At 33.1% G+C, this 24284-nt stretch overlaps 4 protein-coding genes and 1 long non-coding RNA gene across 5 annotated transcripts; all 5 read right to left on the bottom strand.

The window, feature by feature from the left end:
* Positions 1 to 952: 952 nt before the first annotated feature.
* LOC133819391 (protein SRC2-like) lies at positions 953 to 2287 on the bottom strand. Its single transcript, XM_062252636.1, has one exon. The coding sequence runs from the start codon at positions 2087 to 2089 to the stop codon at positions 1220 to 1222; it is 870 nt and encodes a 289-aa protein (XP_062108620.1). The 5' UTR covers positions 2090 to 2287; the 3' UTR covers positions 953 to 1219.
* A 1103-nt stretch (positions 2288 to 3390) lies between these two features.
* LOC133816676 (replication protein A 70 kDa DNA-binding subunit B-like) lies at positions 3391 to 5086 on the bottom strand. The gene is made up of 7 exons (XM_062249041.1): positions 4946 to 5086; positions 4733 to 4857; positions 4576 to 4654; positions 4358 to 4484; positions 4111 to 4271; positions 3856 to 3976; positions 3391 to 3760 (listed from the first exon to the last, which is right to left on the bottom strand). Exons 2-7 carry the CDS (start codon positions 4734 to 4736, stop codon positions 3596 to 3598), a joined length of 657 nt encoding a protein of 218 aa, XP_062105025.1. The 5' UTR covers positions 4737 to 4857; positions 4946 to 5086; the 3' UTR covers positions 3391 to 3595.
* On the bottom strand, positions 4942 to 7919 carry LOC133815480 (uncharacterized). Its single transcript, XM_062248318.1, has 4 exons — positions 6453 to 7919; positions 5982 to 6137; positions 5140 to 5419; positions 4942 to 5042 (listed from the first exon to the last, which is right to left on the bottom strand). Exons 1-4 carry the CDS (start codon positions 7917 to 7919, stop codon positions 4942 to 4944), a joined length of 2004 nt encoding a protein of 667 aa, XP_062104302.1.
* A 75-nt stretch (positions 7920 to 7994) lies between these two features.
* Positions 7995 to 10896, bottom strand: LOC133815478 (uncharacterized). The gene is made up of 3 exons (XM_062248317.1): positions 10734 to 10896; positions 9704 to 10663; positions 7995 to 9631 (listed from the first exon to the last, which is right to left on the bottom strand). Exons 1-3 carry the CDS (start codon positions 10894 to 10896, stop codon positions 7995 to 7997), a joined length of 2760 nt encoding a protein of 919 aa, XP_062104301.1.
* A 1537-nt stretch (positions 10897 to 12433) lies between these two features.
* LOC133816677 (uncharacterized) lies at positions 12434 to 15781 on the bottom strand. Its single transcript, XR_009885408.1, has 2 exons — positions 15468 to 15781; positions 12434 to 12788 (listed from the first exon to the last, which is right to left on the bottom strand). It is a non-coding gene; the product is annotated as an uncharacterized LOC133816677 (long non-coding RNA).
* Positions 15782 to 24284: the final 8503 nt, after the last annotated feature.

Here is a 24284-nt window from a genome sequence, read left to right as displayed (position 1 = left end):
ATTTTTACTCCAATTTTTTATATATAATTATATTTATTATAATCATAGTAAGACTTTTACAAAAAATGTTAAAAATATAAATAATTTATGGTATTGAAATTAGAGTTTAAAGATTTTGTTGTACTTGTGTTTATTTTTTTTATAAATAGGAAATAATAGTTTATTTGAATCTTGATTTTGACATAAAAAATTATACACTTATAATTATAATAAATACTATCATAAAAAAAAAAAATTATAGTGAAAATTCAATTATGAATGTACCGCACCAATATGACATTTTGGCATGCCGCACTAGAGACACGCCCATTGTATTATTTTATAAAAGTACTTCTAGTTATTAACTTTGAAAAGTAGATAAACTGTCGCTTACAAGTCGTCGAGATAAAAATAATGTCGTTGTTTTCCCATAGCAGATCTAAGAGGTTGTTGTAGTTTTTCCTCTCTGGGCAGGAACAACCTGGAATTTTTGGGTTCAAGGGAAATAAAATAATAAAATTAAATAAGAAATATACAAAGAAGAAGAATTAAAATCGTATTAGATCAGCTAAACACACGTCATTACAGATCTTTATTGGATTAATAACTTGTATTTAAATATTCAGACTATAACTGCTAAAAGAAAAGTCTAATTTTACCTTCAAGAAAAAGGAAAAGTCCAATTTAATCTCTTACTCTTATTTCAATCAATTTTATTACAGTGACTCTTTCAGGTCACAGTCCTTAGATCAGCCAAAGCTAGAAAATATAAGCAAATTTTAACTATACTTAATTGTTATAAGACTTCTTAGATGTAACCGTTTATAATAAGAATAATATATAATGTGGATGCTATACATATCATTCATAAATAAAATTATATTAACTACTTTTTTGACATATCAATTAAATTATTACCTCATATAATGTGTGGCACACGAACACTAAAACACTTATATAGCAATACTCAATATTTATACATAAAATTCTTCTCCATGTAACCAATTTTGTACTATATGAAGACTTTACATACACAATTTGGACTCTTCATAATTAATTGTCCAAACCAAACTAGACATGATGTCACAGTCGCGTACATATTTATTCATTACTCCCAAATACACAAGAGAACAATTAAAATTAATCCATCTAGATTCACAAAAAAGTCAGAATCTATTTTTAATTAATTAACCTGCCAAACCCTTAATTAACCAAAAAAAACATTAATTAATAATTTAAATCAAAAAGCAAATCCACCTCCATCTCCAAATCCACCATTATTATCAGACACCATATCTCCGATCAAAACCCCACCAATTGTTCCCCCTGCTAATCCAGCTCCTAATCCCATTCCAAACTTGTTATTATTACTACTGTACTTCGGGCCCACACCTTGCTGATATGACGGGTACACATAACCCGGTCCAGTCGGGTACCCATAACCCGGTGGCGGCGGAGGTGGGTACCCATAACCCGGTGGAGGAGGATGATGAGGCGGGGGCTGCGGCGGGTAGTACCCTCCATAACTCACTGCTGGATGTGGATAGTACACTCCTGATCCGTACCCTACACTCGGTTGCACCGGAACATAACCCCCTACAACTGGCCAAGGAGGCGTCGCCACCGATGGTCCCACCTCAACCGTCGGATATAACTTGACGGGATCTCCGTCGCCGTCGCCGGGTTTACCCGCGAGTTGTGGGCTGAGTTTGTAGGAGAAATGGAGTTCGCCTTTGGGTTTTCTGGAGGGTTTTCTTACCTGGTAACTTACGAACTGTGTGGATGAGGATGATGATGATGATGATGTGAAGTCTAGAAGCTCTTTGACCGAGACGTTGACTTGGCCGATTTGCTTGTCGCCGAGGGCTCTGTCGCAGAAGAGGGTGAAGACTAGGGTTTGGGCCTCGGAGTCGTTAATGGTGAATTTGACGGGGAAGTTCCATGTGGGTTTGGTGCCCGAGCCCCGGTCCACGTTGGTCTTGAATTTTTGATAGTTTTGAGAGTCGCCGGAGAGTGAAACGACGACGTATACGTCCATCTTGGTCACGATGTTTACATCCTTGAGGTCTTTGGCGGATATAACGTTGATCTCCAATGATCTTTGCTCCATTACAGAGAGAGAAAGAGGAAGATGATAGATCAGAGGAAGAAAGAAGGGTGTGATTTTGTGAATAATAAACTAGTTATTAATTACTTGTTAATATATAATATATAATATGTATATAACGTGGAATGGAAGTTCAGTACGGCCATGACTCGGCCATATGTATTATGTGGTCAAGTCAACTCTTTTGTAGTCAACTTTGCGCTAGGTCGCTTGTATTGTGAGGTTATGGCTAACCAACATCCATAATGTCAGTTAAATATCCATAAATATACATGTCACATTTAAAAATTACTAGTGGGGCGAGCACGTGCTAGGCACGTGCTAGTTATATATTGTAAATTTATACTTTTATGATCAATTTTAAATAATGATGAAAATGACGAGGGAGAAGGAGTTAAAAAATTATGGAGTGGGTAGAAGCTTGTTGAAGAGCAAAGGAAAAAATTAAGTTTAATAATTTTAATAATTTTTAACTGCTGCATCTTCCTCTAAATCTAAGTGTATTAATAATTTCAATAATTTTTAGCAAAAACTTCTGGCTTGTTATGTTTGAGTAAAAGACGGATGTTGAGTCTGGAAAAAGAGAACTTGTCACAATTTTTCATTTTATTGTGGAACAACTTAAATGATTTGGAAAAGAACTAACTCATATGAAAGTTATATGACATGTTTTTAGTTGGACTTATTCCAATAAGACAAAGGAGAGAAGTGTAATAGGTGAAGAGTTTGGGTGAAGGTGGGCAGCTGGCAATGATGTTAAGTGTATAGTGAGGCTTTGTAAAGAGAAGACCTGTTACAGAATCTTGAGTACTATACTTGTAAGAATGACCACCAGTATTGGTTATATTTACACAATCAAATCAAATCTTAATTCTTTTTTTCTTACGACACTACAAGCAAATCTTATCTTAATTTTGATATTTATATCACTGCTTTGTACTATAGATTATTGTCTTTTTTTTTGTCTAATTGCTTTCTATTAAAGACTACGTGTGGGATTATGTAGTTTATAAATCAACTTGTATGTATATCCATATAAAGAGAATCGAGAATATATTTTTATCTGTTAGCTTTAGAGAAATGAACTATTTCTTTTAGCTTGTGTCTCATAACACTTGTAAGTATAATAATATTGGTTTGCTATGTAATCTAAAATTTTAAAACAATCATTTTCAAAAGTGTATGCATGCATATCTATACATATATAGAGAACGTAAATAATTCATATAGGGAGAAGATGTATGAAACAACAACTGAAAGCTTCTTTATTATACAAAGTTGGTCCCCAAAATTTTATATAGAGCTGCTCTTCAAAAGGTTTAAGTTACTTTTGGAGCATGTTTACAATAAAAAAAAAAAGGCAGCTTAAAGAGTTTCTTCTTTTAGTTTTATACAGACCTGTTCTCCAAAAGTTTTAAGTTACTTTTAGAGCATATTTACAATAAAAAAAAAGGCAGCTTAAAGAGTTTCTTCTTTTATACAATATATACATAGTTGGAGCTTCTGGAGCTACACATCACTATATTTTTTCCCCTCAGATATATCCATAAGATGTGTGATGGTGTACTTGTATTTTGTTTGCTGTTGTCGTATATATTTATATGTCTTGATCTGGGCAGTATATTCTGTAGTACTGGAGACATCAGCAATTGTTTCCAAGTTATCAATTCCTTCCTGACAATGAAACAAGAGCATTAGACTTAATTTTGTATGGTGTTAAAATAGTTATATAAATATGAGAATAATTATTCCATCATAATGTTAGATACCTCAGTGGTGTGTTTCATTAATTCAAGTGCACTGCAGTGAATGAATTTCTCTGCGTTCTCTCCGAAAATTGCTGCAGGTAACACTCCAGAAGTATCTTCACATTCAACCAGAACAAAACACCTGTAACATAAAGCAATCAATCATATAAGTTTTTTATATACTTTATGAAGAGATAAAGAGACTACATGAAGACTTCATTATTTCTTGTGAAATGTTTTTTTGAAAAGAAAAGAAGTGTCATAAATGGTGGATACCTGGGTATTGCTTTGCCATCTTTGTTGTTGCAGTGGTCTTTTTCTACAGGCTCGTTGAACTCTTTTTGTGTAGATTTGTGACATTTATCACAAGCCATATACCAGAAATTTTGATTTAAGTTCCTTACGCAAAATTTTCCTTCAATCCAAAACCTATCTTTCTGCAAGGCAAACACAATTATTTATATAATCTTGGATATGGTAATGAAGTGAGAAGTTATACAGATATATTAGATGTATTATTTACCTGTTCTACAAGGCTTTTAACAGTATTGATTGGTGTAAGTGTATCACTTGTAGGTATAGTCAAGGTTGAAGAAGCTGGAAGGTCTCTAGAAACAAAGTGCTCTAAGTACATGTTATTTTCAGCTCGCCTGCATTAATGCAGTTTTATTCTTATTCTAACAAGGATATAACAAAGCTTCGAAATCATTTAACTAATTAACTCTTATTGAATATGGTTACCAGGTGCGTAGTGCAATTGCTTGTGGTAGTTCTGGATCAATTAGGAGGCGACTTGCAGGTTTTGTACTGAGTGATGTGTCTGTAAAGAGTCACAAAAAGAGTATTAGTTTTACTAATTTTAATATGAAGTAGGAAATTAACTTGTATTTTAACTTACTCATATATGAAACAACTTTAAGGTTCTTGGCTGCTAGAACTGGTCTTGCTCCAATTTTGCTTGAAATAACAGCACATTCATTCTCAAACAGCTCATCCCACACCGTCAGCAGTATTTGTGATTTTCTATAAGTATATATATGGTGTGAGGTAAGGCAGTGATCAATATAAAAATTAAATGTGAAAAACAAGAAACCTGGGGAGCAGTACTTACTCTTCATTCAGTAGAGTCAATTCTCGAACACAACTTACACCAGATGATGTCGGGATATATTTTCGTGGTTGTATGTCGATGACTAAAGCCAGGATATCTGTATAAATATATTAATAAAACAAATCTTATAATATGAATATTAATAGTATTTATATAAATCTAGTATGACTAAAGGATCAATGAATTTTTTTTACCAACTTCCATTGTGCGACTTTTATATTGCTCCAAAGCATTGAATGGCACAAAAGAGAAGTTATAAAGTTCCTGTGGTGCATTTATTATTTCTTCATCTTCAACTTCTTTAACAGCAGTGTGCTCGTTGATGATCCACTGGTACTTATTATCAACTATCCGATATTGTTGTGGAATGAAATTGACTAAAGCATTTGAGATGTTGTACGTCTTAAACATAATGATTAACTTTTCATATTTTTGTATGTTTTCCTCAAAGATTGTAGCTTGTATCCTTGTTCCCTGTGAAGTTCAATTATAATAAAGTTATACACTAAATGCATTATGATTCATAATAATAAATAAAAAAGTCAACTCTACATAACATACATATTGTTAGTGGAAGTGGAACATGTAATTTATCAAAAGAAACAATAAATAGAAAGAAGTTTCTTAATCACATGTGTGCTATCTTTGAGGGGAGGACTTATGGTTGTTTGATTAAAATAGCTTGAAGTTATGCTACGTAAATGTTCTAAAAAATAACCTACACAATTACTTTGAAACACAATTACTTTAAGTAGACTACACAGAATGTATGTGTGATATTGAAAATAACCTAGAGTTAGTATTCTAAAAAATCTTAGTGATTTAGCAAAAATAACTAAATGGTTGTTAAAACTTTTATTATTATATATATATATATACATGTACTATATGATATACTTGTTGCTTGTATATATTTTATGGTATCTTTATTAAAGAATCACCATAAATAAAAGGTATGTTAAAATAGACATATATATATATCATTGCTTGTATATTTATAGAATTGAGGATTAATTTGTAAATAAAAGTGAAATACCTCCTTGTCAACAAGCAGAAGATGTTGAAATATGGAGGAATTACGGCGAGAATTTCTGGGAGGATGCTTCTCAGCTACTAATACCTTGCAGATCCAATTTTTACTTCGAGGGAATATTTCTTTTATGCTTTTGATTTGCCTCTCCATCTTCCAGATCTGCTCAAAGCATAGACATTGAAAATAACTCCTAAGATTAATATCGAGATGGAAAATATAGTAAGCATATGGTGAGAGTCAATCAATATATAATAATATTATAATGTGGAATAATTATTATTATTATAATAATAATATTAGCTCATGATTTGAAGGTTATTGTGAGTTGCTTAATTGCAGTAAATCATGATAGACAATATTTTTTGTGTGGTTGAAATCACATATATCATGAATGCTCGGGCGAATGAGTATTTTGATTGAATGCGATGTTTTTGCTCTAGAAAGAGCAACGTAAAGTTGACCATGGGAGAATACAGGCTCCAGAAGGTATAATCCAACATGCTCTAAACTTTGACCTTGAGCTTTATTTATTGTCATAGCAAAACTTAAGCGAATTGGAAATTGAGTTCTTTTAAAAGGGAACAAGTTTTGTTGATTTTCAATTGGTGTAAATGGAATTCTTGGTAAGAAGACTCTTTTTCCAGAATATTGTCCACTAACTATTTCCGCGTCAACTAAATTTGAGCTAAAACGACGACACAGTAGCTGTGTACCATTACACAAGCCTTCAGAAGGATTAATATTTCGTAGCAATGTGATTGGACAATTTAGTTTTAGAAGAAGTTGATGAGGGGGAAACCCACTTGGTGTGTAGCTATGTAAAAAATCTTCTTCAATTTTTTGTTCAGTAGAGTCTATGTTTTCGTCATAGCTATAGTATGTAGTTACGTTGCCTGGGAATTGTTGTATCAGTAAATTATTTATATGATCAACATATTCATTCTTTGGTGTCAATATTGCTCGATGGATCATCATATGTGTGTTGCTTGCACATTCATCTAAATTTGGGAAGATATTATTTATTAAATTTTTTAATGATGAAGTATCATCTTCATATGGAATAATCATTGATGCAGGAATTTCAATTTTTTCATCATTATTTGTTGGTTCTTCACCATTGCCGACACGAAGTAAAAACTTGCAAAAGCTTGGATCTAATCGTGCGCGCATATTTTCTGTTAATTGAATTTTGTGAAGCAAAGGCCATAAATATGATTTCACTAAAGTTGCATCAATAGTTTCTTCTCTTCTGGCTTTTTGAACAATAGGTAATACTTGTCGGAAATCTCCACCAAGCACAACAACTTTACCACCAAATGGTTGAGCAGAATCATTTATGTCTTTCAACATTAAGTCCAAAGCTTCTATTGATTGATGATGAGACATCGGAGCTTCATCCCATATTATCAATTTTACGCATTGTAGTAATTTGGCTAATCCAGATTGTTTGCTAACTGTGCATATAGTATCCTTTTCGCAAGTGAGAGGAATTTTAAATCTTGAGTGTGCAGTGCGACCACCAGGTAATAAAATTGCAGCCACTCCAGAGGATGCTGTCGCCAAAGCAATCATGCCTCGCGATCTCACTGTAGCAAGAATAGCTCTATATAAATAAGTTTTTCCAGTTCCCCCAGGTCCATCTATGAAAAAGGTAGCAGATGCTCCACCAAATACTGTTTGAACAATTATATCATATGCCTCTCTTTGTTTGACATTCAAAGTTTCTGGTAGTAATAAATCCTCTTCAGATATTAATATATTTAATTCTTCACGTATTTCTTTTAGTTTCATAGCTTCTTCATTGGATGTGACTGTATGATCGACCAAATGGTAATCATTAATATCACTTCCCATTGTTTGAAGCATTGAATGAATATGGTGGAGTACTTGTGCTCTTATATGAGATAAAGGTGGATGTGAAGTAGAGTAATCTTCCGACATTGGCTTTTCAAATAGTTCCCATAACTTTTTAGGATTATTAGGTCTGCAATAAATTAAGATAGTAGCAAACAATCGTCATAGAGTACAAGGCATTTGGTAAAGACTGGCTTCTTCTAAGCATTGTTCTATAGCATTATCCGACTCCAATAAGCCATGTAACATAGCTGACTCGCGAAATGTTGTAACTCGAATGTTGTTGAAAGTTTTGAGATCATCAAAAGAACTTGCTCCTCTTACATGATTTAACAATAATCTTAAATAATATCGTTCACCTTCAGTTGGATATGCAGACACTACTCTTCCAATGACAACTCCTTTCTTTCGTGGTGTCCAAATTTTTTGTTGTTGATTCCAAACAAAATTTTCAGGGAACTCTTTATACAAAAGTGTTCGTGCGGCTTTGTTGTAGCTGTTCATTCTGAAGAATTCAGTTAGCATAGATCGTGAGAACACATCAGATTGTACTATATGTGAAAGTTTTGTTGATGTGTTAAATGTAACGAGTTGTTTATCTTCGAGATGTAATTGAAGTGAGTAAACAGCTGGGTAAATTTCATTTAATGTGAAACCATATATTCTCCACATAGCTTCTGGAGCCGAAATCCATCTTGCTGATTGGAAATTATCAATTTCATTAATCATATTCTCATCATTTGAAGATGTAATATTGAAAGCCACACGATCGTGTCCCTTATAAATATACTTATACAAGTATTTCACAGCTTTTATAGTAGAACATATTTCTACATTCATATGGCAGTCAAATTTTGCAAGTAAAAATGGATTGTATGGAACAACCCAACGATTGTCTAAAGTAGCGCCTCTTACTTGAATGTGTTTGCCATCATCGCATCGTTTATATCTAGGATATGCATTTTGTGCTTGTGTTGTGACGGAGCAAAAAGATTTAGGATAGCGGTTTCTACAGTTTCCTTCTTTCGTCATGCAAGCATTCTTTGGGTTTAAAAAACCACAAGGACCATGTATCATATGTTTGACTACCATTGTATATAAATGAGAGTTATGGGTTTCATGTGGTATTTCTGCTGACACAATTTTGTCGAAGTTTTCAGGTCCATAAATTTTTGAGTTGGGTTTTAAAATGATCAACAAATGTGCATGCGGAAGGTCTCTTTTCTGGAATTCAATGACATAGACGTATGCTGCTACTCCTCCAAAAATTTGTCTAATAAATAAATCCTTTTTTAACTCCTCTAACTTCGCCCTAAATATACGTACAACTAAGTCTGGTCGATTTTGAACCTCATCATTAGGTTGAACCTCATCATTAGGGCCTAATTCTTGCTTGATTTCATACCAATTAGGATTACATGTCATTGTGAGGAATATATCCGGTTTTCCAAATCGTTGAACTAATGCCATTGCATCCATATATCTTTTTCTCATGTCTCTAGGTCCTCCAATAAACGATGAAGGTAGAATAATCCGACGACCAACTTTACATCCGCGATTTTCACCATCCTCAATATTGTCAATGATTCCTTGATATAATTCAGCTCGAATCTCTTGTTGCTTATGACGGAAATAATCTAGTCTAGATGTCTCCAGCTTAACATACATGTCAACAACATATTGTTGTAGCAACCTTCCTGCTTGCAATAAAATTGCCTCCTCCGATGGCCTAATTTGTAACTTGTAGCAATAATATTCTCGACAGGAAACGTTAGTGCGCGTTGTCTTATTTGTACATACTGGAAGACAAAGAGAAAGTATTATATTGGAGATATCATTCAAAATATAACTAATTCATGTCTTTTATGTACCTTGTGCTTCTTTTTGGAGAAGTTCTGTAGGAAGCTCTATATGGTCTAAATCAAATAATTTAGTGCTCGTGGCATATGGTGTGTAAGTATTTTTGCAAGCTCGTTTAATTCCACAATGCCAACCACTTTCTCCATGGGGAAATAATAAAGGGTATTGCAAAGGGTCATAACAGTTGAAATAATATTCAACATTGTGTGAATATCCTGAATGGCTTTGAACAATAATATCCCGATTTTTATGGTCACCAGAGGAATGGTCATCAGTCCACATTGCCGCAACTTGCGAAATTGAAGGAGCATTGTAAACTCGTTGATCTATGTGAGTGTTTGATCGAATGAGGATTTTACAGTTATCTAAATCAGACAATTCTCTTAGATTTCTGAAGAAGCGACAGTAAGGGTTGGATGATAATATCTCGATTAATTTTGTCAATATGTGCGATTTCATTTTTGATGAATTACACATTCGATGTTGGAGTTCATGCTCTGTGTCGTAAAAATAAAGTTGTAAATAAGAAGGGTGATTATCTGATGGCAACAATTCATTTATGAAATGATACACTTGTCCTTGAATTCGAAATGTATATATTCCTTTATTTATCTCGCATAACTCTTTATCATATTTAACACCGAAGGATGTAAATGCAAAAGTGTTATTATATGTTCGAATATATTTTCGAAATTCTGTTGACTCATCAGAATCAGATGTGAAAAGAGCATGAAGTTGGCGTGGAACAAGGTTTGACACTAATGATATATCTCCATTAGAGCAGCAAAATCCTTTAGTTTCAGTGTGAAATCTTTTTGCATGACAGTGTATGCAAGGTGATTCCATTGGTAAAAAATGTTGCCTAAAAGGAGTATTTGTTAATGCAGATGTGGCAGATTTCTTCTTGAGCGAAACCTGTGGTTGTCTTCCACATTCAATAGAGTTGATCATCGAGGCCTTGGAAGAAGATCCTAAAATGAATTTGTAGATTTTTAGTGTAGAGTTCTTCGAAATGTTTGCAAAACCAAACTATTGACTAACCGATTTCAAAAGTGTTGGTAGAGTTGGTGGAAATGTCTCCATCCATAGGCATCACAACCTTGTTCTTTTTAATGTAAATCTCCCGTCGTCTCTTTTTTATATCATCTTTCTTTTGTGGAGATAAATTTGAATACCAATTTTTCCTTTTCAAACGAGAAGCCATTTGTTTCGTAGTGGCTCCGGTGAAAGTAAGAATTACAAATTGAACGAAACACTGGCCCTGCTCATTTGATGGTGTATTTAAGTAAGTGGTGTAGCAGTGCATCGACAATGCATAAATGATATTAAATTTTATTTGTTTGGAATTTGATGGAAGACATAAATAGACTGCTGACACATTTACTGGACAGTGATTTACTGATGCCAAAACTAATAGTTAAAATATTGTTAAGTTCACTATTATTAGGGATACTAAGTCAACAATAAAATAGCGTCATTTTTTTAAGGCCATGTAAAATGCTTTTTCTTGTAGTATGTATGCCAAAATTAACAATATAATTTATTAAGTTAAAAAAGAGAAGAAATAAATACATTATCTTCTGAAGACTTTTCTGGGCAAGGCAATAAAGCTGTGCGTCCCAGTTGTTTAGGATTAATGCTGGTATAATAAAAGAATAAGAATTACCATTATTTTAATATTGAACAATCTAAACATAATACTTATGGAATAATCTAAAATACGAGAAAGATATGAAGTATAAATTAGATATATTTTTAGTTCATGTATACCTAGTTAATATCTAATATCACATATACATGGATATAAATTGGAAATTGAAAAAGAGAGAAAATAAAAATAGCAGAGAAAAGATTGGCAGTTAATTTAATTATAGTCAAAGTTATTAAGAAGAGTTTAATGAAAATCCAAAAATACATTTTGTAAGATAATTTATTTATGTCTAAATAATATTATCTATTTTTATTTATTCATTTTGGTTTTATTTTAATTTAAATAAATAAGGGTGTTTTGAGAATTTTAATTAAAATTGTGTGAATAACTTTGAATTAAGCAAAGAGGAGTTATATTTACACCCATAAATGTATGAGTACAGTCCATATTTCTTAAAAAAGGAAATTATTACATATATTTGTCCAAGGACTTGGTAGCAGACGGGTCGGAATTACAATTCATCTAATTCATCTAATTGAAGATAGAGCAGTTTATAATAAACCAATCGACCAAATACATATATAGATATTGACAAGTCCCAATTTGACAAAAGGATACTATCTTTAAGTGGAACAAAACTTTTTCTAGCTTCTTGAAAGTAACTTTAATAAACTCTGAAAAATTTAACCTCTTTATTTCGTCCTTTATATAACACTTTATATATATATATGGTTGTCATCCACATTCAATAAACACCTTGGTAAAACTTTAATAAAATGCAGATGCAAGAACAAGCACAGGCACATTTTTACAAACTCCTTATATGCATAGAAGTTATATAGTCGAGAAGTAAGATGAATGGTTGAAGGTTATATGTCATTGTAGGTTATATGTCATTGTAGGTTATATATCATTGTCATGCTTGGTAGACCCCAAATCCCGAAATGCGAAAGCAAGAAGTAAAAAAAGGGAAATGGTATCTTAAAGCCAAACTGCCGAAATAAACATTTCAGTCAGGCATAATCTTCATTACCAAACCGGCTAATAACACTATAACTAACTCGCAATTCAGTAAATTACTCCCAATACGTACAAGTGAAGCCTTGAACCTCACCGAAATTCAAATTCAAACAGATCACCAAAACCAAAATCACTTTTAACAGTTCAAGCAAAGAGGGAGGAAAGCGAAAAAAAAAAAAAACAACAAAGTAACGCCACACAACAACAAGCCAAATAAAACAGCCAAAAACTCGATACAAATATATACATAAATCTAGAATTTGTTTTGATGGCAACTTATAAAATGCTTTTTCTTGTAGTATGTATGCCAAAATTAACAATATAATTTATTAAGTTAAAAAAGAGAAAAATTGAATACATTACCTACTGAAGACCTTTCTGGGGAAGGAAATAAAGTTGTACGTCCCAGTTGTTCAGGATTAATGCTGGTGTAATAAAAGAATAAGAATTATCATTATTTTAATATTAAGCAATCTAAACATAGTACTTATGGAGTAATCTAAAATAGAAGAAAGATGTGAAGTACAAATTAGATATATTTTTAGTTCATGTATACCTAGTTAATATCTAATATCACCTATACATGGATATAAATTTAAAATTGAAAAAGAGAGCAAATAAAAAAAGCAGAGAAAAGATTGCCAATTAATTCAATTATAATCAAAATTATTGAGAAGAATTTAATGAAAATCCAAAAATACATTTTGTTAGGTAATTTATTTATATCTAAATAATATTATCTAGTTTTATTTATTCATTTTGGTTTTAATTTAATTTAAATAAATAAGGGTGTTTTGAGGATTTTTATTAAAATTTTATGAATAACTTTGAATTTAGCAAAGAGGAGTTATACTTACACCCATAAATGTATGAATACATTCCATATTTCTAAAAAAAGGAAATTATTACATATTTATCATAAAGTAAAATAACTAAAATATACATTATTTTAAAATCTTTAATTATATTTATAAAATTTTACACTTAGCACGCCCTTGTTTCTAATAAAATGAAAAGTACAAAATTTTTTAATTTAAATTGAGTTTTTCTAATAATTACTAAAAATTATGTAACAACAAAATAGTGAAATTGAGTTTAATTTTAAATACATGAACTTTTCTATTTATATGTGGAATGGTGGACAATTAATATAGGGTGGTCCATTTTGACAAATCATTAAAATAGTTAAAACTGAAGAATATAAATTGATATTGACCAAATAAATTATATACAAATTACATGTTAATATTTAAAAAATAATTACTAAATTGAGGAAAGAACAATTTATAGTAAACCAATCGACCAAGTACACATATAGATATTGAGAAGTCCCAATTTGACAAGAGGATACTATCTTTAAGTGCAGCAAAACTTTTTCTAGCTTCTTGAAATTAACTTTAATAAACTCTGAAAAATTTAACCTTTATTTCTGCCTTTATATAACACTTTATATATATACCGTGGTAAAACTTTAATACAATGCAGATGCAAGAACAAGCATTGGCACATTTTTACAAACTCCTTATATGCATAGAAGTTATATGGTCGAGAAGTAAGATGAATGGTAAGGGAAATGGTATCTTAAAGCCAAACTGCCCAAATAAATATTTCAGTCAGGCATAATCTTCATTACCAAACCGGCTAATGACACTATAACTAACTCTGAATTCAGTAAATTACTCCCAATACCCACAAGTGAAACCTTAAACCTCACAGAAATTCAAATTCAAACAGAGCACCAAAATTACTCCCAATACCCACAAGCCAAATAAAACAGCCAAAAAGTCTATACAAATATATACATAAATCCAAAAATTGCTTTGATGGCAACTTATATATATATGTATATATGAAGATCGAAAATAATTTCATAAATTAATTAGTATGTAAATGTAAAAGTTGGGTTGTGAACATATTTAGTACTGATGGAGTAGTCTAACATAAAAGCATGATACAAATAAAATAGACCCAGGAAACATTTTACATGCACAGGAACTAACACTAAATTATTTGCTAAATTTGCGATCATGAAATAAAAAAAAAAAACCTTTTGATTTGTGTCTGTGTGTAGCTTCAGGGTTCTCGTAGCTCAACAAGTTACTTTTTTGTGCATATATTTATTGAATATCAATTACCACCACCCTAAAATTTACCGACATAAAATGATAGCTAAGTTGTTTTTTAATCTTCTAGAATAGTACACCACATGAAAGAGAAACAGTGGTCAACGTATGAATCACATTTTTTTTAGATAATGATAAAAAGGATGAGGTGGCAAGAGGAAGAGATATAAGGAGCAACAAATTAAGCAGAAGAAAATAAATACTCCAAAAAATAAATTTTTTTTACGTTTAAAATGGTTTTGTAAATGGTTATTATGCCAAAATGGTTTTATAAATGTAGAAATTAAATAGTAAACAGAATACTTATGGAGTAATCTAAAATAGAAGAAATATGTGAAGAAAACATAAAGAGTGACAGTCAAAGTCAGAGAGAAACTTATGTACATATATATTACATATATATTGAGAACTACAAAAAATGCTGCAGACGTTATTATGCCGAAATGCTTTTATAAATTTAGCAGTTAAATAGTAAGCATAATACTTATGGAGTAATCTAAAATAGAAGGAAGATAAGAAAGATGTCAAGAAAACATAGGCAGATGCAAGAGTAAACATTTTAACGAACACCTCATATGCATATAAGTTATATGGTGGAGAAGCAAGTTCTAAAGAGAACATAAACATATCCATAGTTAGAGAGAAGCATGAAATGCGCATGCAAGAATAAGCACAAGCACATTTTTAAATTGAAATAGCGAAAATTTCTTCAACACACGTGATCATGCTTGATACACCCCAAATCCTCAAACGCAAAAGCATGCCGGCTAATAACACCATAACCAACTCTCAAATCAGTAACTTACTCCCAATACCCACAAGTAAAACCGTAAACCTCACCGAAATTCAAACTCAAACAAAGTACCAAAATCAAAAACACTTTCCACAGTTGAAGCAAAGGGGGAGGAAAAAAAAAAAAACAAGCACAGTACACCCACACATCAAGCCAAATAAAATAGCTGAGGAAAAAACTCTACTTACTGGCATCGGTCACAGAGGTCAGCTAACTCTCCGGTGCGGGCGCCATCCCTTTCTGGAGCGCTCCGGTTTCAGTTCCTTACGCTCAGAATTGTAGTAGACCTTGGGAGCCATCCACGAATACCAGGCAGTAGGCATCGAAGCTCGTACAACTCTCACTCAACTCTCCTTAAAGAGCAGAAACCAGAAGACGGTCTTCACAACCTGATCTATACTGCTGCACAAAGGTGGAGAGAGAGAGAGAAATAAAAGGGGAAAACGGTGTAAACCAAATGGCTGGATGGGTAACGTGAGGAGAGAGAAAGAGTAATATCACATTTTCGTTTTGGGCTATTATATTTTTCTCTGCCGAATCTGTTTCCAATTCACACACTCCAAGACAAAAAGTGTACTTTATGCAAATGAAGAATAGGAAAGTCCAAGAGAAAAATGGGCAAATTACCTAAATAACTTTATGTAAATAAAAAATTACAGGATTTTGTATTATACAATTAAAGTAATATATAAAATAATTTAGGAATAAAAATGGAAAAAAAATGGAGCAAGAGCTTCCGAATCTGTTTCCAATGCACACACTCCAAAACAGAAAGTAGACTTTAACAAAAAGTAAATTTTATTTGGCGTCATTTGTTACTTTTGTTATTATGAAATATATTCTTTTTAATTAAGACAAAAAGCATGCAATTTTGTCTGAGAAGTGAACATGTGATATGTGGTGATGTATGAACAGGCAATGATGTATATATATCTCTATATATATATATGTACTGAAAACACTTGCCAAAAAAAATAGGAAAGTCCAAAACAAAAACGGACAAATTACCTAACTAACTTTATGTAAATGAAGAATTGCATGGTTTTTTATTATACAGTTAAAGTAATATACAAAATAATTTAGAGATAAAAATGGAAAAAAAGATAGACGAAGAGCTGCTTGCTTATGCACTCGTTTACTAATAGTATAGATTTAAAATTGACAATTAATAAATTAAAATTTCAATTATTCGCATATTTATTAACGAAAATGATATTTTCAGCAGCTCTTCAGAAATCACACTCTGGGCAAACCCAGGGCATTAATTGTTAACGAAACATGTCACGTCACGTGGAAGGAAAAAGAAAAAGTAAAAACATCTAATCTTGAAACTCTATTATTATGTTTCCACTTTGAAATAATGAAAGGATCTCTCTAATATAAATTAAGTGTTTAGATACTTTATTTTCATAAATTAATTTAAAATTTTTATAGTTTATAAAATAATTCAAATAGAATTTTAAATTTGATTTTGGTCAAATTTTTTTAACTAAAATTATAAATAATTTTTTTCAATTAAAATTATAAATAATTCACCAAATTAACAATTTAGAACAAAAATAAAATTATTTTGCTTAAAAACTATATTGTTATATTCAATTTTTTTATTCATCAAAATTGAGTTTAGGGTATCATTTGAACCATTTTATAAAATATAGGGTTCAAAAATAATTTTTTTAATATACTGGATCTAAATAGGTAATGAGAAAAAATACACGTAAAAAAAAATATAAACCCATAAATAAATAAGCAAATGGTAGATTAGGATTTTTTTAAGGTTGCCGAAGACATGCCATATTGTGAATTATTTTATTACTTGTTAGTTAATATATCATGTTAATAAGAAATTTTCCTTGTTCAATAGTTATAATTAAATATGAACAACATTTGTAAATTTATATGATATATAAATATATATATATATATAAATTCATGTTTGACAAAACAAACAATCATAGAATTACTTTTCTAGAGAAAGAAAACTAAAGCTACCATTTTAGTCACAGTAGTATTCATATTGAGATACATTTATGATAAAAGTATTAAGAATTGTATTTTATGATATTGGGAATTGTCCTCAAAACATGAGTACACACTCTCAATCTAATGGTCAAACTATGACCTTCACAAATAAGATTTTTTTTATGTTCTATTCTAATATGCTACATCCAAGTTTCGAAAATAAATAAATGGTCTTAAAATATAGGCTCGCACTACAAGAAAAAATATTTTCAATAAGACTGAAAAAGTATTATCAAATATATACCATAACACTTTTTGATGTGTTAAGGAAAGCGGTATTATAGTAGGTCGGAGCACTTTGCATAACATTTTTCCATAGTTATAGACATGTGTTATGGTATAGCCTACAATAACATTTTTGTTGTGTTATTTTAATAGTTAGATAAATATTTCATTATGTTAATTATAAATAGATTATATAACACATTTTTGTACTTATAAAGTAGTGTTATGATACACTTTATAATAACACACTTTCTGCATTATAGAAAATAATTTGCATAACAAAATTTTAGGCTTATAAACCAGTGTTATTATAAAAGATACAATAACACATTTTTTGTATTATTCTAATATTTAAATAAACTTGAATTATTATTATATAAACTTGTACATTATAATTATTTTTTATTGCTTTAATTCAAACCCACTTCATTTAATATACTTCAGATACCCGTAACATTGTACAAATATATTTTTAAGTACCAATTATATAGTTCATAACACATATAATTAAATAATTGTGTCAAAATACATTCAATATTATCTAAAAAATAATCCAAAAGTCTTAAGATATTCAACACTGTCTAATTAACATAAACAAAACATTCTCACAATAGTCAACAAAATAGTCTTAAACAGTTGCATATTCAAAAGTAAAGGTAGGAATTCATGATCTTCCAAATGTCAGCACACTAAAGCCTTGCAAATCAGATTTGTTGGGAAAACTTATACAGGATTTTTATTTATTTTCATGTATATCTAATATTAAACAAATTAATACAAGATAGCCTAAAACATGTTTCTAAAATTGAATTCAAAGAGAAACAAATAATAGAATACTTACAGTATACGCAAGGGAATGAAACAGTCATTCCTTCAGTTTCTCTAACTCTTGTATCCTCTCTGTCGCAGAATATTATCAAGAAACTGAATCGATCTTCTATTTTCTTCACAATCTTCCAATGTATCATTAGAACCACCTAGAATAGTGTGGGCAATTCTCAACACATGAGATAGATATAGAGAGAATAAGAGAAAATAACAAAGAGGCTTAGAGAAGGACTTGTGTTTAGAGAGAATCTAAAACTATCAGAAAACCAGTGATCAAACTTATGTTTTGACTTATCTCTAAGCTCTCATTTTATAGACTCAATTAGGCCATTTAATTTAATTAAAAAATCAATAAAATAATAGCCATTTTGAAGCCCTAGGTCGAAATTATCATGGTCTTTAGGCCCGTGAAATATCCTATTTGATTATAAGCCCATTGGACTTAAAATCAAAGCTTGTATTATTTTCTATTGATTTAATTAATTGAATAATTATTTAAATACTTTATCAAATTAATTATTTATAATTTGAACCTTTATTTAAACTTATTTATTAATTTAGATACCAATTTATCTTAATTAATAAATCTGCCATAATTTCTCTTTTCTTCTCAAAATTACACAACTCTGTGAAACTATCCAAAATTGACTTGGTCAACTTTGATAATTAAATCAATTAATTAAGACTATCTAGATGATTTTATCCAAGGTATAATGGGGACCATGGGCCTATGAAATCAAGCTCCAATAATTTATCATAAATATAACAAATAAATTTACTAACTTATTAATTTCTCGTGACTCCACTATAGACTCGGAATTGCACTCTTGAATTCATAGAACGCTCTATAACAAATATAGATACGCTATTAATTATCCATTGTTACAACCATAATTGTCACTTAATCCTCTATAGGTGGTCTACATTGAGAAAAGACTAAAATACCATTTTACCCCTCATTGTATTTTATCCTTAAAACACTTAGTTCCTTGTAAATGATATTTCAGTAAACTAATTTAATTACTGAAATGAGATCTCTATCATTTAACACCTTGAACCAAACTAAAAGGAAACCATCGTTTTACTTCTTCATCAGAAGCTATAGATGTTTATATCTATGATTAACACTTCCACTCAATTATACTACCGAGTTCCCAAGATGTAAGTATGGGCTAGTCCATAGGGTAAGCTGGTAATGAACAAGTCAAAGAACTCAAATAATACAATCAGTTAGAATACTAACCACTCAGAATTGAGATTGAATTGACATATGGTCAACTATATGATATGACTAGAATAGATAATAACGGTATGTTTACTTATTTTATCAACTGTCAATATCGGTCCTGTCCGATGTAACAAATACATCCGATCTTATCTACTTTTCTAATGTTCTAGAAAGAACATAACACTGTAATAAGTAAGTAGATCATATCGTAGATTGACAAGTCAGTGTAAATCCTGTGCACTGACTAATCTTAGGACTAACTTATTTTGAACATATAATCATATTTATATTCCACTGTGATTACGTCACTATAAATAAGATTAGCTATATGCTTGAGATTTAATAGAAGTTTATATTAAACAAATAATCATGAAAATAAAAACATGTGAGCAAAGTGATTAACCAAGTCAAAAAATGATTTCTATTCTTTTATTAATAATAAAATGAGATTACAAAGAATTTGGGTTTTAATTACGGCATAAAACCCCAACAAACTCCCACTTGCACTAATTGAAACAAATGCCTTAATTCTACTAATCCCATTTCCTTGATATGCTTATCAAATGTAGCTTCTGGTAGTGTCTTTGTAAACGGATAAGCAAGATTGTCTTCAGTTGCAATCTTCATAACCTTTACATCTCCCCTGGCCACATATTCTCGAATAATGTGATACTTCCTTTCTATATGCTTACTCCTCTTGTGACTTCGAGGTTCTTTCGAGTTAGCTATCGCTCTTGTATTGTCACAAAACAACATAAGCGGTTTATCCATTTCTGGAATAACACAAAGATCTGAATAGAACTTCTTTAGCCAGACTATTTCCTTAGCTGCTTCTGACGCAACTATGTACTCAGCCTCCATGGTGGAATCTGAGATTGCGGATTGCTTTATGCTTCTCCAAATCACAGCTCCACCCCCAAGAGTAAATACCATTCCAGAAGTAGACTTCCTGTCATCGACATCAGTTTGAAAATCTGAATCGGTGTAGCCTACAGGGTTCAGAACACCACCCTTGTAGACTAACATATAATCCCTAGTCCATCTCAAATACTTCTGGATATGCTTAACGGCTATCCAATGTTCCGGTCTTGGGTTTGAATGATACCTACTCACTACTCCCACTGCATAGCAGATATCTGGTCTAGTACACAACATGGCATACATCAGACTTCCAACTGCAGATGCGTAAGGAACTTTTCTCATTGCATCTTCCTCTTCAGGAGTCTGGGGAGACTGCTTCTTTGAAAAATGAATTCCATGGCGGGACGGTAGACGCCCTTTCTTGGAATTTGTCATTGAGAAACGTTCAAGCACTTTATCTATGTAAGCGGCTTGAGATAGAGCTAAGAGTCTGTTCTTTCTATCCCTGATGATCTGGATACCTAGAACATAACTTGCTTCACCCAAATCCTTCATCTGGAATTGAGTGCTCAGCCAATTCTTCACATCTGATAATTTCTTAGCATTATTTCCAATGAGTAAGATATCATTTACATAAAGAACCAGGAATACCACTATTTGATTTGCCTTCAGTTGGTAAACACAGGGCTCATCAATATTTTGTTCAAAGCCATAGGTTTTGATTATTTCATCAAACCTAAGATTCCAGGAACGAGAAGCTTGCTTAAGTCCATAGATGGACCTATTCAACTTGAAAACTTTTCCTTCTTGTCCAGATACTTTAAATCCTTCTGGATGATCCATATAAATGACTTCGTCAAGCTTTCCATTAAGAAAAGTTGTCTTGACGTCCATTTGCCAGATCTCATAGTTGAGAGCGGTTGCTATGGATAGGAGGATGCGAATGGATTTGAGCATGGCTACCGGACTAAAAGTTTCCTCATAGTCCACGCCTTCTCTTTGGGTATAACCCTTTGCCACTAATCGAGCTTTACAAGTCTCGATATTTCCATCAACACCTCGTTTCTTCTTGTAGATCCACTTGCACCCAATGTCCCTAAAGTCACTAGGTGCTTCCACAAGTCCCAGACGGAATTTGAGTACATGGACTCCATTTCCTGTATCATGGCTTCGGGCCATAGTTCCTTTTCAGGGCTATCCATTGCCAGTTTGAAAGACAATGAATCATCATCACTAGTGTCACCAACATCCATATTGGTTTCACCATCCAAACCATAGCAAACTGGGTTCCTAGAAACCCTCCCACTACGACGAGGCTCCGTGACTATTTACTCAGGAACAGTGGTACTTTCTTCATTTAAACTGACTTGCGTCGGTTGGACGTGAATAGTGGTAATTTCATCATCAACTCGTGTTGATGACGATGGAACATTGGTTGGAGTCAATTCTTTAACCATCTCTTCTAAAAATACTTTGCTGCAAGGATTAAAGTTCTGGACATAGTCATTTTCCAGAAAAGTAGCATTTGTAGAAGTAAACACTTTCTTTTCTGAATGACTACAGAAAATTCCACCCCGAGTACCTTTAGGATAGCCAACAAACATGCAAACTTCAGTTCGTGGTTCTAGCTTTCCCCCCTTTTTCCTCAAGACGTGAGCGGGACACCCCCAAGTTCTATAATGGCGTAAACTAGGTTCATGATTGTGAATGCAAAAAAATTGACCAAGGAAAAAAATCTTTGGTCCCTAGTTAGACCACATGGCTAAAGGTCGGGTATTCATGCCATTAGGCTCAGACCTGTGGGTCTTGGGAATGTGGAGTAATTTCCCTTAGAGTTTTCCTCGCTTGATGTATAGAAATTATAGGTGAACATTTCCCTAGGCTAATGGCCTCGCGCCATCAGGGCAATTCGCGCCTCAGATGGGCCTCATGCCTAGAAGGGTGCCTCACACCATGCCACACCTAGCCTCGCGTAGTGAGACATCACAGGCCTCGTCCAGCCTCGTGCAGCGAGGCGCTCCTTGCCTTGGCCAACCTCGCATAGTGAGACACTCTAGGCCTCAGCCAGCCTCGCACAGCGAGGCGCTCCTTGCCTCGGCCAGCCTCACACAGCGAGGCGCTCCATGCCACATGGAGCCTCGCACACCCATGCATGCCTCGTCATGCACCTAAGGGTCACGTACCCATGCATTCCTCGCCATGTATCCGAGGGTCTCTGTAACGCCCCAACTCCAAGGACCGCTACAGTGCACATGGTAAACAGTGCTAAACTCGCTAATCGAGCCATTTGGCCATAAACGTGTAACTAAGTGTGATTAGCGGTTTAAGGATTAAAAACTTCGATTGAGGTGTAACGTTTCACTAGAACGTTTACTGTATACATTGGGATCCCAAAAATATAATTTTAGAGTCTACTACAAAAGAATATTTACAACAGGCCGTTCTAAGCGGCAAAACAGGGTTCAACCCTAGTTCCACTTTCAAACCTCGCCCAAGTATTGGTCGAGCAGCTGCATATGTACACGTCATCACCTAAGCTCTCCAACTCAAGGATGGTTCAGCTTCCTTTTTCCTTTACCTGCACCACAAAGCACCCGTGAGCCGAAGCCCAGCAAGAAAACTCACATGCTCATAAACAGTTATATCATGATTTCAAATCATATCTGGCATGCCTAGCAATCATAGGTCTATTCAGCATGCAAATGAATTCAAACATATGCTGGGGTATCCAGGAAAAGAAAAACTGGCCTTCTGATTGGAGGACTATCAAGTCAATCCTAATCAGATGAGTGTCGTAACACTAAAGGTTCTGATAAACCATGCTGAGTGACCGACAAGCGAATCACTAACTCAAGTGGAAGGGTGGCTGTTGGGTAAGCCTCTAACCTTCAATAGGTTATGGTAAACCATACTGAGTGACTGAAAAGCATGTCACTAATTCAAATGGAAGGCTGGCTCTTGGGTAAGCCTCTAACCTTCAACAGGTCCTGGTAAACCATAATGAGTGACCAACAAGCAAGTCACTGGGGCTTCAGTGCCCAAGCCATGCATATGATGATCAAAATGATCATGCAGAGCCCGTAGCTCTGATCAGATGAGTGAATATCACTTTGAGGTCCTGGTAAACCATACTGAGTGACTGACAACCAAGTCACTAGGGCCCAGTGCCCATTTCCTGCAATGGCTCTATATGACTAGCCTTTGGCTAGATAAATGCTTGTTTATATTCATCGAACTTGAGGTCGGTCCTGCATTAATGCTTTTGGAGTCATTCAATGCAGAGGATCGATTAGGCCCAATCGACATAGCTTGCACTACTCACTAGGGTTGCATGTCTAGTGAGACAGCACAATGTGGCCAGTGCCCAGTACCACTGCCGAACCTGACTAATAAGTCACAGCTTCACAGTTTGTAACGCCCTACTACCTTAGAGCCGTTACTAAGTGAGTTTTTAAGACAAAACAGTGTGCAATGAACTCGCTAACCGAGGTTTTGAGACAAAAGTGTGACTAATTAAAATTTAAGGCTGTAATCTTAGAAAATGCGTCGTTTCATTTAAAACTGCTAGTATTAAACATTTGGGATCCCAAAATAAGGTTTGAAAACTATTTATATCTTGAAATAAGTTTACAGTTGATAAATCATAAAATCATAGATTATTACAGCCATTTTCAAATAAACCCCCAACCAAAGCAGTCGGGCAGGCCAAACATGTACGCGCCGCTTCACGCTCTCCGTACTCATGGTTGGTTGATTCAGTCATTGCCCTTACCTGCAACACGGAGCACCCGTGAGCCGAAGCCCAGCAAGAAAACTCATGCAGAACATAACATATGCAATG

The sequence above is a fragment of the Humulus lupulus genome, chromosome 2 (assembly GCF_963169125.1).
Source record: "Humulus lupulus chromosome 2, drHumLupu1.1, whole genome shotgun sequence".
NCBI classification, from domain to species: Eukaryota; Viridiplantae; Streptophyta; class Magnoliopsida; order Rosales; family Cannabaceae; genus Humulus; species Humulus lupulus.
Note: the sequence above shows the minus strand (reverse complement) of the source record. Positions and strands in the feature narration are given on the sequence as shown.

Excerpts from the sequence above, each read along its gene's own strand:
- LOC133815478 (XM_062248317.1), bottom strand. The coding sequence starts at position 10,896 with ATGGCTTCTCGTTTGAAAAGGAAAAATTGGTATTCAAATTTATCTCCA. Across the intron at positions 10,664-10,733 it reads TACCAACACTTTTGAAATCG|GATCTTCTTCCAAGGCCTCG; the intron begins GTTAGTCAATAG and ends AATTCATTTTAG. Across the intron at positions 9,632-9,703 it reads TCTCCAAAAAGAAGCACAAG|TATGTACAAATAAGACAACG; the intron begins GTACATAAAAGA and ends TTTGTCTTCCAG.
- LOC133816676 (XM_062249041.1), bottom strand. Across the intron at positions 4,485-4,575 it reads GCAATTGCACTACGCACCTG|GCGAGCTGAAAATAACATGT; the intron begins GTAACCATATTC and ends GCATTAATGCAG. Across the intron at positions 4,272-4,357 it reads TTAAAAGCCTTGTAGAACAG|AAAGATAGGTTTTGGATTGA; the intron begins GTAAATAATACA and ends TTTGCCTTGCAG.
- LOC133819391 (XM_062252636.1), bottom strand. The coding sequence starts at position 2,089 with ATGGAGCAAAGATCATTGGAGATCAACGTTATATCCGCCAAAGACCTC.
- LOC133815480 (XM_062248318.1), bottom strand. The coding sequence starts at position 7,919 with ATGTCGGAAGATTACTCTACTTCACATCCACCTTTATCTCATATAAGA. Across the intron at positions 6,138-6,452 it reads GATTATACCTTCTGGAGCCT|ATCTGGAAGATGGAGAGGCA; the intron begins GTATTCTCCCAT and ends TGCTTTGAGCAG. Across the intron at positions 5,420-5,981 it reads TTCTGCTTGTTGACAAGGAG|GGAACAAGGATACAAGCTAC; the intron begins GTATTTCACTTT and ends TGAACTTCACAG.